This window comes from Haplochromis burtoni, unplaced genomic scaffold (genome assembly GCF_018398535.1).
Source record: "Haplochromis burtoni strain Fernald_Lab_line unplaced genomic scaffold, NCSU_Asbu1 Contig_123, whole genome shotgun sequence".
Taxonomy (NCBI): domain Eukaryota; kingdom Metazoa; phylum Chordata; class Actinopteri; order Cichliformes; family Cichlidae; genus Haplochromis; species Haplochromis burtoni.
The window spans coordinates 416675-430029 of record NW_024582484.1 but is presented as its reverse complement, the minus strand read 5'-3'; the positions used below and the strand labels follow the sequence as shown (position 1 = coordinate 430029).

The 13355-nt window shown below is 41.8% G+C and overlaps 1 protein-coding gene across 3 annotated transcripts in view; it reads left to right on the top strand.

The window, feature by feature from the left end:
- Nucleotides 1–19: 19 nt before the first annotated feature.
- Nucleotides 20–13355, top strand: part of zgc:101731 (SNARE_SNAP25N and SNARE_SNAP23C domain-containing protein) — a 20365-nt gene continuing 7029 nt past the window's right edge. The window contains exons 1-6 of one of the 3 annotated variants that reach the window (XM_042223911.1): nt 20–1511; nt 4729–4885; nt 9962–10003; nt 10629–10677; nt 10953–11070; nt 13076–13222. In XM_042223911.1, the coding sequence (XP_042079845.1) occupies nt 4802–4885; nt 9962–10003; nt 10629–10677; nt 10953–11070; nt 13076–13222 (440 nt within the window). In that variant the 5' untranslated portion in view covers nt 20–1511; nt 4729–4801. Of the gene's footprint in view, nt 1525–4728; nt 4886–9961; nt 10004–10628; nt 10678–10952; nt 11071–12046; nt 12159–13075; nt 13223–13355 lie in introns of all 3 variants that reach the window. The other 2 variants (XM_042223912.1, XM_042223910.1) reach the window with 2 other exon arrangements.

The window sequence follows — 13355 nt, the reverse complement described above, 5'->3', positions numbered from 1 at the left end:
TTTTTACTGCATCAAATTTCAAAGCTCAACTTCAGCCTGCAGAGGTTCTTCTGCAGCCCCGAACCTTTAGTGGCAGCTCTGCTCGTCTCGCAAGTGAAAGATGAAATATTGCTTTTACGTTTTCATTCATTCATTTTGACTTTTAAAAACACTTTACAACACCTTACTTGTTGAGCTTGCTTCTTTCATCTGAATGTGAGACATGAGACAGGCTTAAAACCATGACTGTTTTATTCTTTCACTTAAACTGTGAACATTTTTTGGAAATTTTAAGCGAAGTTACAAAACCTGAGTTGAAATGTCCTTCAGAAAATGTGTTGACGAATCCTAAAAGATTTTATTGTACAGAAACCAAAAGGATGCTCGGCTTATGGAGCCTAATGGTGTAACTTATCCTGCAAGTTTAACCTGTGAGATGCAAAACATTCAAAAGGTTTGACAGTTTCTCTTCAGCTTATTTGTTACCCAGTGCAGTACCGTCAGAGCCCACCAGGGGGCTTCAGCCGCACACTTAGGATATTCAGTGCATACTCGTCACACCAGGCATGAAAGGTTGTTAAAGAGAGGCTGAGAGCGCCTCTGGCAGATGTCTGAAAAACAAAAGCTTAATGAAAACTGTTTTTACACAGTCTTCAACTTCAGTTTGAATTTGGTTAAAAGTGGAGGGTCGTCTCTGTCCTCGACACCTGAGGTCCGCACCTCGTTAGGAAACGATGAATTTGATGTTCAGAGAAACACCATGTGACAAACACCACGTGATTGACATTTAGACAAGTATAAAGACTTTTCCGGTCATGTTTAAAAAATGATGAGCGCCTGTGTGGCTGTTTGATCACAACTATTTTACAAACATGTCATTTAAAAAAAGTCAAATGTTTGAAACACCGCTCAAACCACTGAACGTGATATACGTGTCTGCTAAACTTTCACCTTTTAAACCAACTTCATCCCAGTTTTAGGCTTCAGTCATGTCCAGTGTGCCATTTAGACACCTTTGGACAGGGTTTCTAATGCTTTGTTCAGCGGATAAACGGATAAAGTGAAATCAAATGAGAAAAACACCATCACTATGACGTCATTAAGAGAGCATTAACACATGGGGGGTAATGTGTTTGACAAACGCAGGAAAGATGCAGATTTCATGGCGGCAGCTTCAAAACAATCAAAGCAGGATTTGTTAATTCTAAAAATATTTGCTAAACTGTCAGGATGCGAGCAGAGCTTCCTGCTGACCAGCGCTGAAAACACACCCATCGTTTACCCTTAAACATGTCGCTGGTTCCTCCACCTTCAGCTGCGTCCTTGGGTGGAGAGAGGCGTTCAAAGCCGCTGCTCTCTGACGTCACGCTCAGGAAGAAAGTTTGGGTTGCTGTTTGTTGGGGGGCGGGGCCTGTGCGGAGGAGGGGAGCGGTGATGCTGAGGAGGAGTAACCGAGGAAGAGCAACAGGTTTCAGTGTGCTGATGGGTTCACGAGGACAGAGCACGAGCGTATGAAGAGGACCGGATGAAAGGTACGGAACACAGGTTCGTATGGATCATATCTCTGAAAAGAGGCAGCTTCAAAAAAAACTGTTTTTATTTCAAATGTAAAAGTTGGTCATCAGAGTGACCCAGAGGTGGGAAGTAACGAAGTAGAAGTTCCAGGTATCTCTACTAGCGTTTATTTTTCTTGTTACTTTTTACTTTTACTCCCCACGTTTTTAAACAAATATCTCTACTTTTAGTCTTTACGTTTTAAAACAGACCCGTTACTTTAAGTTCATTCATATTGTGTGTGCTCGGTAGGGCCGGTGTTCCAGATTAACTGGTGTCACAGGTTAACTGGTGACGGTCAAACAGGCAATAAAAAAATAAATATTTCATCTGTGAGATTAATTCAAACAGACTCCGTCTTTTTGCTCTTGAACAATCAAATACTAAAAACTGTCTCGCGTGTGCCTGGTGATATTCTCACGCACGAGTTGACCGCGAAAACGGCAAACAAACATACGTCACCACGCCGATTCACAGGGCAGCACGATGAGGAGAATCCTGTCTTCGTTATCATCCCCATCACTCCGTGTCAGCCTCACAGCTGAGGCTGCAGTTTCACTCGTGTACACGTAAATGAACTGCCTGTGACCAGGTGAGCCTGTGACGCACACCTGCACCTGCTGTCACCACAGAACCAGAGGTAGCCAAGAAGTCACAATGCGGTCAAAAAACGGTAGAGGAACAAAAGACAGCATGGTACCCGGATGTTTGATTTAAAAAAATATATATCCAAAGAGCATTTTTGTGGTAAACTTACAAGAGTGATGTTAATTTTCTAACATAGTTGTGAAAAAGATTTTGAATTGATATTAATGCTCTAAACTGACCAGAACAAACAGTCGTACTGAAGAAAAGAAGCTTTAAATTGTGACACTTGGAGTGGGTGTAAAACAGATTTCAAGTTTTCTACAGATCCTGAAACTGTCACACGACTATCTCATCTACTTAAAAAGTTGTAAATGGTCAAAAATGTTGGGAATAATAATTAAAAAACATTCAATTTCAGCCCGCCTCTGTCCTCTGAGGGCTGTTAATGCAGAAATTATGAAGGTAAAGTCTTTCATGGCTTCATTAAACATGTTAAAGCTGATTGTGACGGGGTGAGGTGGGCAGCACTGAAGAGCCAATATTTAAGGAGGAATAATTAGTTTAGTGTCGAAAACAGATTTTCAGACTCATCTGGAGCCCAGGACAAAAACAGATTTACCACATGAAAAAAGATTTGTGCTAAATTTCAGTTTTCCAAAGTGGTGAAACAAATATTTAGACTCTTTAGTAAAATTCACAATCCCCTTTAAATAATAGTAAAAAGTTGTAATATGAAAATATGGATCATAGTTGTGGATTTGAGCTGGAGAAGATTTTAATGACTTGTATAGTGCAGGTATCTTTATCTATAGTAGTACTGTGTAGTACATTAATACATCATATTTTGGGGGATGTGCCATGTGATGCCCCGCCCACTTTTGGGCACTCCTGAACATGAATGCTCATTATTATGCCTGTGATTAGGAAGCAGTGCCAAAGCCTGCATGTTTGTGTGTGTTGGTTATTTGTCTCTGGTCACTCTTAGCTAAGCGTGCATCACTTTAACGTGACAGCTGGAGGAGATACTGGTGATGATGTCAAGCTCAAGGAGGTGACTCTGTCAAGTGTTACAGAAAATCTAGTTTACAGTCAACCTGATGAACATCGGCCTTTAAAAGCCGAACACAGTCGTTTTCTTCTCTGTGTTGTGTCCCAGACTGAATACCTCTGTCTATTTTAGCAGTTTCATTTTGTAGACTAAAAGATTTATCATTTTATGGTGCATAATATTTAAAACTGATTTTTTTAATATCAAGAACATCGTGGCTCATTTGTTCTTTTCTTCTTTCTTGTTGTTCCTCTTCTTTATTCCAGCAGGTGGTGATTAGTGGTTGGGGCTAATTATGATGCTGCAGCCTGATCACACAAAGAGAAGTGTGTGTGTGTGTGTGTGTGTGTGTGTGTGTGTGTGTGTGTGTGTGTGTGTGTGTGTGTGTGTGGACTCAACACCTGGTTAGAAGCTGACATTGTGTGGACTCCTAATTACAGAGGAGGCAGTTGTTGTAAGAGTGAGGAGGGATTCGTTTTAGGCGCTTGTGAGAGCCGACGGCCGCACTGCATTCATGCAGATACTGTAACACTTTTTAACTGAATTGTGGTCTTTTCTAAAGAGCCTTTGTGGGAGTTGTGCGAAGACCGTGTGTCTTGCCATCACAAGAATAACATCCAGTGAAAGAGGACGAAAATTCCTACCATTTCATATTTGAATGATATATGCAGAGAGAACGATCTGAGCAGGAAACAACGGGAAAGCAGGTTAAAAAGAATAGGTGTGTGATGTCATCACTCTGCAGGGCAAACTGAAACTGGAGGTAAAAAACAGAGATTCACTGATATGAGCTTTGTTTTAGATGAAAATAATTTTGACTTGATATTAATGCTCAAACTAAGTCGTGCTTAAGAAAAGCAGATTCAGAGTGGGTGTAAAACTGAGCACTTAAACCTGAAAATGTTGTGTGAATATATCTCCTCTTCTTCAAAAGTTAGAAGAGCTCCAAAGGCTGAAAATATAACTAAAAAGCAGCCAGTTTCACACCCACCCCTGTGCCCTATAAGGGCATTATATGACTTATTCAGACTAAGCTAACCTGAGAGTTCATCCTTCTTCCTGTTTGGCCATTTGAATTGCTTGTGGTTTTAGCTGAAGATGATTTTAGTGTAATTTAGTGTGTTAGGTGTTTATGAAGAGCAGTGAATCACAAATAAGCTAGCCTTTAAGGCTGGAGGAAGGAGTTAAGAGAGCTTGTTTTAGCCAAGAGAAGCCCGTGTTAGACAAAGAAGGATTATTCTGAACTGTGGCTGTTTCAGAACTATTCTTTTGATAGGAAATGAGTATTATGGGTCCCCTTGACCTTGAAGTATCACATTCATGTGTGCAAAAGGCTGCTGCAGCTGATGTTTTGAGTGCTAACTGGCTGACCGTTGACAGTTACAGTAACTGCCATTAAAGCGAAACAGTCTGTTGGAAATAAAAGTAACTGCTTCTTAAAAAATAAATGTGGTTATCCTGAAGCGTGTTTGTGTAAGAGCCTGTGCTGCGTGTCTGCCTGCCTGGCATCTATTGTCAGTCATGAAAAATAATCATGGCCTCACTCTCACCCTCTCCAGCTGTTAAAGACACCTGATGCTGCAGTCTGATCCGCTCACCTGGGACTGAACACACACACACACACAAACAAACATGGCTGCTAACGCACGTTCAGACCCACCCATCCTCACAGAGCAGGAGGAGTTACAGAGAAGAGCCAATCAGGTCACAGATGAGGTAAGAGGATTATGATGGTAAATAAGTGTTTTATTAATTATTAACAACCACACATAGAAATGGCCGTTTACTTGTTACCCTTGTATCCAGTGCACATTAACCTGATAACACCTGTTTGTGTAATTTACCTACTTTTCTCATGCCTAAAACCCTCCTGTGATCTAAACCGTCAACGACGGTCCTTCACCATTTTCAGTCTTAAGCCTTTTCTCCCTGACTGAAAGAAGATTTTTGGTCATCTCACCACGTCCTTAGTTTCCTTTGACTGGACAAAACATGTGCTGCAGACATGAAATATACTTCCCTCTTGTAAACGTTACTTACAAATTTGTGCCATCTCAAAAAAATGTCATAATTCATGTCCATGAGCATGAACAAATAAACAATATATCTCACGACCCGGCTGTAAATCCAGGAGCAGGAAGTCAACAAACGTAACAACATAAATGAAGGTTTGGAGGAAAATGGAAGCGTTTGGAATTCTGGAATTTTGTTGTTTATAAAAAGTGAAATAATTTCTTGATATCTTTTAACCTGTTTTGTCCCAACGTAAAAACTTGTTGTATAAGAACTAAAGGACCAAACAAAGTTGTTCTAGTTGTGTCTGTGTAGCATATGGCTAAAACACAACCATATCTGTGAAGTGTATAACTCGAGCTGTGGTCTCTCTGTGGAGGCAAAAGGACTTCCTCAGCTCCACTAACCTCTGTCAGTGCGCCCCAGGGCAGCTGTGGCTACAATGTAGCTTGCCATTGCCAGTGTGTGAATGTGTGTGTGAATGGGTGAATGACTGAATGTAGTGTAAAGCGCTTTGGGGTCCTATGGACTAGAAAAGCGCTATACAAATGCAGGCCATTTACCATTTAACCTCTAAATGTGGACACAGATTAGTTCGTATGAGACGGCACATCTGAAACATCAGGTTCAAGGATATGAAATTCATTTCCAGAATCACAAATGAATAAATTGGATGTTTGGAGTATTTCATAGACTGCCTTGAATCAGCAGGGGGATTTAAGTGATTCTACTTAAAAATAAAAACGTATTATTTCTTTTTTATATAGTGAATTTTATCAGGGATGCCAAATATTTCCTTTCAGTGCAGCCCACCATATGGAGAGCAAAAACTGCGAAGAAAGAGGGGCTATAATACACTTTACACTGTATTTTGCTTAAGGAAACATTATGTTGCAAGTCATTAATAATGAATCAGACTGCATGCCATGACCAGTTATGGAGTATGGAGCTCCATACTGAGCTTGGGCTGTCTTTGGGCTCTAGGCTGGCTTCAGAAAAAGAAAAAGTTTGAATAATACATACAGAGAAAAACCCAACAATCATATGAACCCTATGAGCAAGCACTTTGGCGACAGTGGGAAGGAAAAACTCCCTTTTAACAGGAAGAAACCTCCAGCAGAACCAGGCTCAGGCCATGAAAAGACATGGATAAAGACATGCTATGGAAGAGAGCCTGAGATGAATAACAAGTATGATTCAATGCAGAGAGGTCTGTTAGCACATAGTGAGTGAAGAAGAAACACCCAGTGCATCATGGGAAATCCCCCAGGAGCCTACACCTATCCGGTTGTTCAGTGATGACGTGACGAATCCTACTTCCGGGCCTAAAGTAGTCTGCGTTTAATATGGCTTTTGTGTTGTTAACATGTTTAATGTTTTGTATTTTCTTCTATTTGATCTCAAAAAGCTCCTAAAACAGTCAGTGATCCCTGTTGACCTCCCTCGGCTTTTATTACCACTAATCATTTATTTAAGCTCAGTTTTTAAAACCTTAGGATGTAGCTACAGCCCAGCCCATGCAGCAGTATATGAATGACTAACCTCGTATTGTGGATGGATTATCTCAGTTGTTCTCCTGGCTGAAGTTTGGTCCTTTTACAGCATCCTGCCATGCGATTACATTTGTTCCTGACCACCGAGAACACTCACGTTAACTTTTATCCAGTGGAAAAAAAGTTAGCTTGTTTATATTATGCTAACATAGCTGTGTCGCTAGCGGTCACGTAGCACATCATTATATACAGCTAGCCCAACTTCAGTAACCCTACAAACGTCACTGCTGTTTAGTTTTCTGTCTTCATTTATGCTGGAAGTGATAGCAGAGCTGTACGTTTGAATTTGTTTCCAAAACCCCGCAGTCAGGACATGCTATATTGTATTTAGATAGAAGCTAGCGAGCTAACTCCCTGCTAACTTCTAACTCTGTTAAATGTCATAAATTCCGTTTTCATGGATGCCTGGATGTTAAACTCAATTGTTACACCTGGTAGAGCAGAACGCTGATCATTTTATTAAAGATGAAAGACTTTAGACAGTTTTTCAACTCTCAGTAATGCCATAGTGATCGTTTGATATATGGACCTGCAGCGGAGTTTAGGTCCAGACACGGCTAGTGACGTCAGACTGAACAACTGGATTGCAGCATAACTAAGGGAGGATTCAGGGTCACCTGATTCAGCCCTAACTATATGCTTTAGCAAAAAGGAAAGTTTTAGGTCTAATCCAACACGTTCTCATCCCAAAGTGTAACATTTTACGCTAGGTGACAAATCGTCAACATATTACGTTTTCGGCCACCCAACGCGTTCCTAAATGACGACATTAGCAAAATGAGGAAATATGAGAACTGTTTGGACACAATCTACACATGTTTGTTCATTTTCTTAAAAACGCTTCGGAAAACACCATTTCACGTCATTAAACTACTGGTTAAGGTTAGGGAGAAGGTTAGATTTATGGATTTCATCCATAACCCGGCACGTAGCATTAGAACGCGGAAGGTCTCCTTTTGCGTTCCTCAGGAACACCGCAGGATGTGACAAAACATCGGCATGTTACGCCTCGGGAGTGAAAACGGTCTGTCTAATCTTAAAAGCAGAGATAGTTTTCAACAGTTACCTCAAGGAGCATTTTGTTGCACGACCTTCCAATCCTACACTATATCATCATGACTACAAGTAACAGACTCTGAATTCCCAGTTCCAGATGTTATAGCTCCTCCCCTTTAAGGCCATCTTCCCTTTCTTCTGACTGGCTGCTCCTGTAAACAGAAAACGAGAGGAGGATATTGGGCCATATCCACTTATCCCCCGTCTGCAGTAGAAAAACGATGTGAAACTAAGCCAAGCCTGAATGTTCGGCACATGGGAATTACTCGGATTCATCTTCTCCTTTGACACTTTTGCCATGTTTCATATGAACATGGTTTTACATGTGCTTTACCCTTCAGCTAACTCGGCCTAAAGAACGGATCATGAAAGTGTCAGACCAGAACAGTGTAGTCGGGTATTTCCTTTGCCAACACATTTTTGAGGCTGGCAAGGAGCAGAGAAAAATACAATCTAACAGTGGTGATATGGACAGGAGCGAGTCACAGCAGCATCCTCAGCTTATACCCCGGAGAGCGTGTCACACTCTGTGTGTCAGTCAGAGAAACCTAATGAGGATAATTATAATTAGAGCATCTCAGCAATAAAACCAAGAATTCATAATAAACAAACTGGCAAGAAGAGTGACGCAAACTACTACACAACCTGCTGAGCCACAGAGGACACAGCCCTGCCTGAGGGGAGGGCCTCTTCAAGGGCACCTGGCTCACCTGGTTGCCTTGGAGACAGCTGGTCTCCATGTGCAACTGTCTGGCACAGATGAGCTCACAACACACACAGACACACACACACGCACACACACACACACTCCCTGGTGTTTAAAGGCTACTGCAGGTCAGAGACATGTGTCACCTCATCATCCCATCAGTGGGGAAATCCCAGAGGACTGATATGATATTTACACAACACACACACACACACACACACACACACACACACACACACACACACACACACACACACACACACACACACACACACAGACCTAGGGGTAGATAAACAGGCAGCTAGCAGTTTCTGCACATAACTGATGTAGACTGTATCCTCCTACTATAACCTATAATAACTCCTTAATGACACAAAGACGATTTTGATAGAAAGTTAAAAGTTCTTTTAACTAGAAATGACTTTCTAAACACATCAGATATCTTACTTGTTCCTGCTCCCATGTGTCACCCTTTACATTTGGAGCTGAAACTATAACACATTCCACAATACTGATGCTCAGCAATGGTTTCTGAACAATAGTGAGGAACAAGAACAAGTTGTAGCTTTAGATTTTCACACTTGGTGCGAGTGTAAAATGAGTTTGACTGCATTTTTGACAGAGCTTAAATGTGTTTTTACACCCTCAAGCTTAATATTAAAATGTAGAATATTAACTTACTACCAGCTGCTGTCATTGTTCAGCTGATGATAAGAAATTGCGTCAATATCTGGTATAATGGAGGACGAGGTCTATCTCGCCCCTGTAGGCGGCCACGGGTGCGCACGGACCGGTTTAGGTCCGACAGTATTTTCACGGACCGGCCTTTAAGGTGTCCCGGATAAATACAACAAAATAAAACCAGTACTGGTACCAAAAAGAAATAAGATTTAGTCATAACACGGGAAAAGACCCAGAGAAACGAGTTAACGATAAAAACCTGGTACCAAACGACTCACGGACCGGTACCAGTCTGTGGCCCAGGGGTTGGGGACCACTGCCCTACCAGAGGCCTGGAAGCTTGAGCTTCCTGTGTAGTGTGTGTTTAAGGTGGTGATCCACACCACTGACAGGACCATTAAGACCACCCTCCCCACTTTGCGGGACAGCTACATGAAATGATTCACCTGCATCGTCTGCTGAATGAGGAGCAGCTTCTGACCTCACACCATCACACTGCTAAATCAGACTGAAAGACCTCCAAGACTCAGAGTCACTCTTGCACTTCTGTTATTGTCGCACCGTTTCTTATGTTGGTTGGATGCATTTAATGTATTTCTTTAACTTATGTGTAGCTGCAGAGGGGAATTTAAAGACTTCACTGTAGGTTATACTAAACTTTAACTGTTTGTATAACTAAGAACAAAATTAAAGCTACAGAAATGACTTAATGAGCACGCAGTTCACAAGCTCATGTAATGTGTTGAATGTTAAATATTGAAGCAGTGATTTTGTGTCTTTCAGTCACTGGAGAGCACGCGGCGGATGGTTCAGTTGGTTGAGGAGGTACACACACACACACACACACACACACACACACACACAATATAATCTAACAAAGACCCCCACAGTGATGGAGTGATAAAGCACAAACCTCACTGTGAACTTTGTCATCATCATCTGTAAATTAGCCTGCTGTGTTTCCACATGAGGAAATGGCCAGAGATCCATGTCAGGATGACTCTAACAAAGACGGATGCAGTGTTATGATTAAGTTTAAGCTCCTGGAAAATGATTTTGGACAAACGACGGCCGGGAGAGCAGAACAGTGAGGAAAGCAGGAAAGGATGTTTTTTCATTACTCTATAATGCACAGCATTCATGCCAAGTGCTCATACGTTCTTTATCCATAACAGCCATTTGTTTACTTTTAGTCACTGTGATCAGGATCGAGGTCATGTGAGCTTACTGCCGATAAACAGTTTAGGCAGTCTTACCTTGTTGGCTTTTTATCGTAAATCTAAAATAGAAAGAATTTAAAGAAGTGAGCAGGAGCTCAGTGGATCGCCACGTGGCGTCTGCAGCAAACGTCTTTAAATCGATTTCCATATGTGCAATAAAAACCTGTTTGGAAACGATGCGTCGCTGGGGCTCCTGTCAGTAACGGGTTGTTATGTGTTCCATCCTCCAGAGTAAAGATGTTGGGATCAGGACTGTGGTGATGTTGGATGAACAAGGAGGTAAACAGGTTTTTCTTGGCTTAAATGTAAAGACTTGTCTTGACCATGAAATTTGAAATTTGCTGGGTTTTTTGTTCCTCAGAAATTTGTGTTTATTCTTAAATTTCTCATTGTATCAAGTTTTTTTTTCTCATAATTTAGCCTTTTTGTGTCAATATCCCTGATTTGAGCTTTTGGTTTGGAAGCCTTGCCAGTACACATTGTGTAAACATGCCCATCTCTGTATTGATCTCTGCTCCTGCTGTGGCAACACCATAAAACTCCCGTTCAAACAGAGCAGTTGGAGCGTATTGAGGAGGGTATGGACTCCATCAACAGGGACATGAGAGAGGCAGAGAAGAATCTGACAGACATGGCCCAGTGCTGTGGCCTTTGTATCTGGCCACTCAGGAAGTAGGTCCAGGAACCTGCGTCTCTATCCAAACAGGCCCTAAAAAGCCCCGTACTGGTGCCCAGTTCCATTAAATGTGTTGCAGTGTTTATCAAATGTGATTAGATTATCAGACTCCTTCAGCAACGATAATCGTAATCAGTCGTCATCATCATAATAATCAGGGGCTTAAATTACTCGATAAGCCATCCTGACTGAATGATGTCACTCTCTGCTCGTTTCCTTTTGCCCAAGTATTAAACTCAAAGTTGTTTTTTATTTAATAATTAGTTTTAATTGATCCATTAAGAAGAAAATAATCCCAAAATACAAAGAATGCATGTTTTTACTAATAGATGTTCAGTGAATCAAGATCTGAATGATATATATGAACAAACTATTTGGTAAAAGCCTTCAGGATGTGAATAACTACACGTTTGCTGTTTCTGAAGTAGAGATTTTTTGGCTTGAAGGATCAGAAAAATCTAATTTATAGACAAAGGCCTGTAAAAATGAACTCGATATAACAGATAAGCTCTGCATCTCTTGCATCTGATGTCTGTTTATAGCAGAACGGTGACAATGAAGAGTTTTCTAACTGCATGTGACTAAAAATACCTAAATTTGGATTTAGAAGACACATTTGTAGAAATGTTCCTTAAAATCTTCTTTAAAAGAAGCACAGATGCAGAAACATCCTTCGTACATAGCCCGAGAGAAGAAAACAGAATGGAAGTGGGCACCGAGGTCAAAGGTCGTTGGCTCTGCACCGTTTGGTCCAGTGTGCTGTTAGCATTTAGCGCAGCGTGGTGGTGTTCTGTTTCACGTTTCTGGTGGCTGGTTTTTCAGTTCATAGTGCAGCCGCGTGGAAATACTTTGTGATTTTTTTCTTTTATTCCACCTCCCTCCTCCTCTTTCTGCCTCCATTCTTCTCGTTACGTTCCTGCTTTCTTTCACCTTTGCTCTTCCTTCATCCTGCTCCGCCGCATCCTCTCATAGAGCAGTTGGAGCGAATAGAGGAGGGCTTGGATCAGATCAACTCTGATATGAAGGAGGCAGAGAAAAACCTGACTGACCTGGGCAAGTGCTGTGGTCTCTGCTCCTGTGATAAGTAGGTGGAGGTGTGTGTGGCGTGTGTGTGAGTGTGTGTTTGTCTGTAAACATTATCCAGAGGTAAGTATGTGAGATGTAGTCATAAGAATCTATTTGTAAAAACCTAAATTATACCTGATTCACAGCCCTGGGCCACGTTTACTGCAGCGGCTTCACCACAGACCTCAGATTTATACAAAAGGCACTTTTCCACCATATCAAAGCGATCTGTCAGCTCGGTCCTGTTATTATAATGTTAATAGAGTTGAATTGGTCCTGTAAGGTCAGGCTGCAACATTCAAACACCATCACAATGAGCAGCCATCTTATTCACCAGTTTTTTCTGGCGATTTCACACTTTCAGGGCTCGGCGTTGGTGTTATGGCTGCTGCCGTGTTGGAAGTGACCATATTTGTAGTTTTTGGCACTTCTATGCCCAGACGTTACTCACAAAGAGAGAAAACCAAACATAGCAGGAAAGCTAAACTGAGTGTTCTTCTTAAAGAAACCACTCTGAAGTGCAGATCTAAATGTGATATAGTTCTTGTTCTTCCCCAAACGCACTGATCAGGATGATCCCAGTGATACCAGTGAGCACTGGAGGTAAAATAGATGTTTCCAGTAAGGTGCTTTAACATACAGTGCGACGCTGACAAGGAGCAAATAGCCTCGTGAGATTTAAACATGAGAAAACTCTTCAGATTTGGTTCATTAGTTGCTTTTAGCTTTTGCTGTCGGCTTGCTTTGCTGCTCTGATTTGCTCTGAAGTGGTCCAGCGCCATGTTTGTCGTGTTTTATGGTATAAATGGACCCTTGGTGTACCCGTACTGTAGCTGCAGGAGCAGTATGGGTACGCTGTGGTTCTCACGTTTCATGTTTAACAGACTTCACTCATTAAAATCGACATCCATGGGGTCATCACTCTTTCTCTTCCAGACTAAAGGCTTTTGAGGAGAGTGGGGCATACAAGGCAGTTTGGGGCAGAGCCTCAAGCCAGGATGGCGTTGTAGCCAATCAGCCGCCGTCATCTCGGGTCGTGGATGAGAGAGAGCAAATGATTATGAGTGGAGGATACATACGAAGGTAGGGAGAGAGTGACACACAGAGTTTAGTGGAGTGTGTTATTGTGTGAGCTGAGAGACGGCAGCTGCATACACGGTTTGTGTGTGTCTGAGTGTGTGTGTGTGTGTGTGTGTGTGTGTGTGTGTGTGTGTGG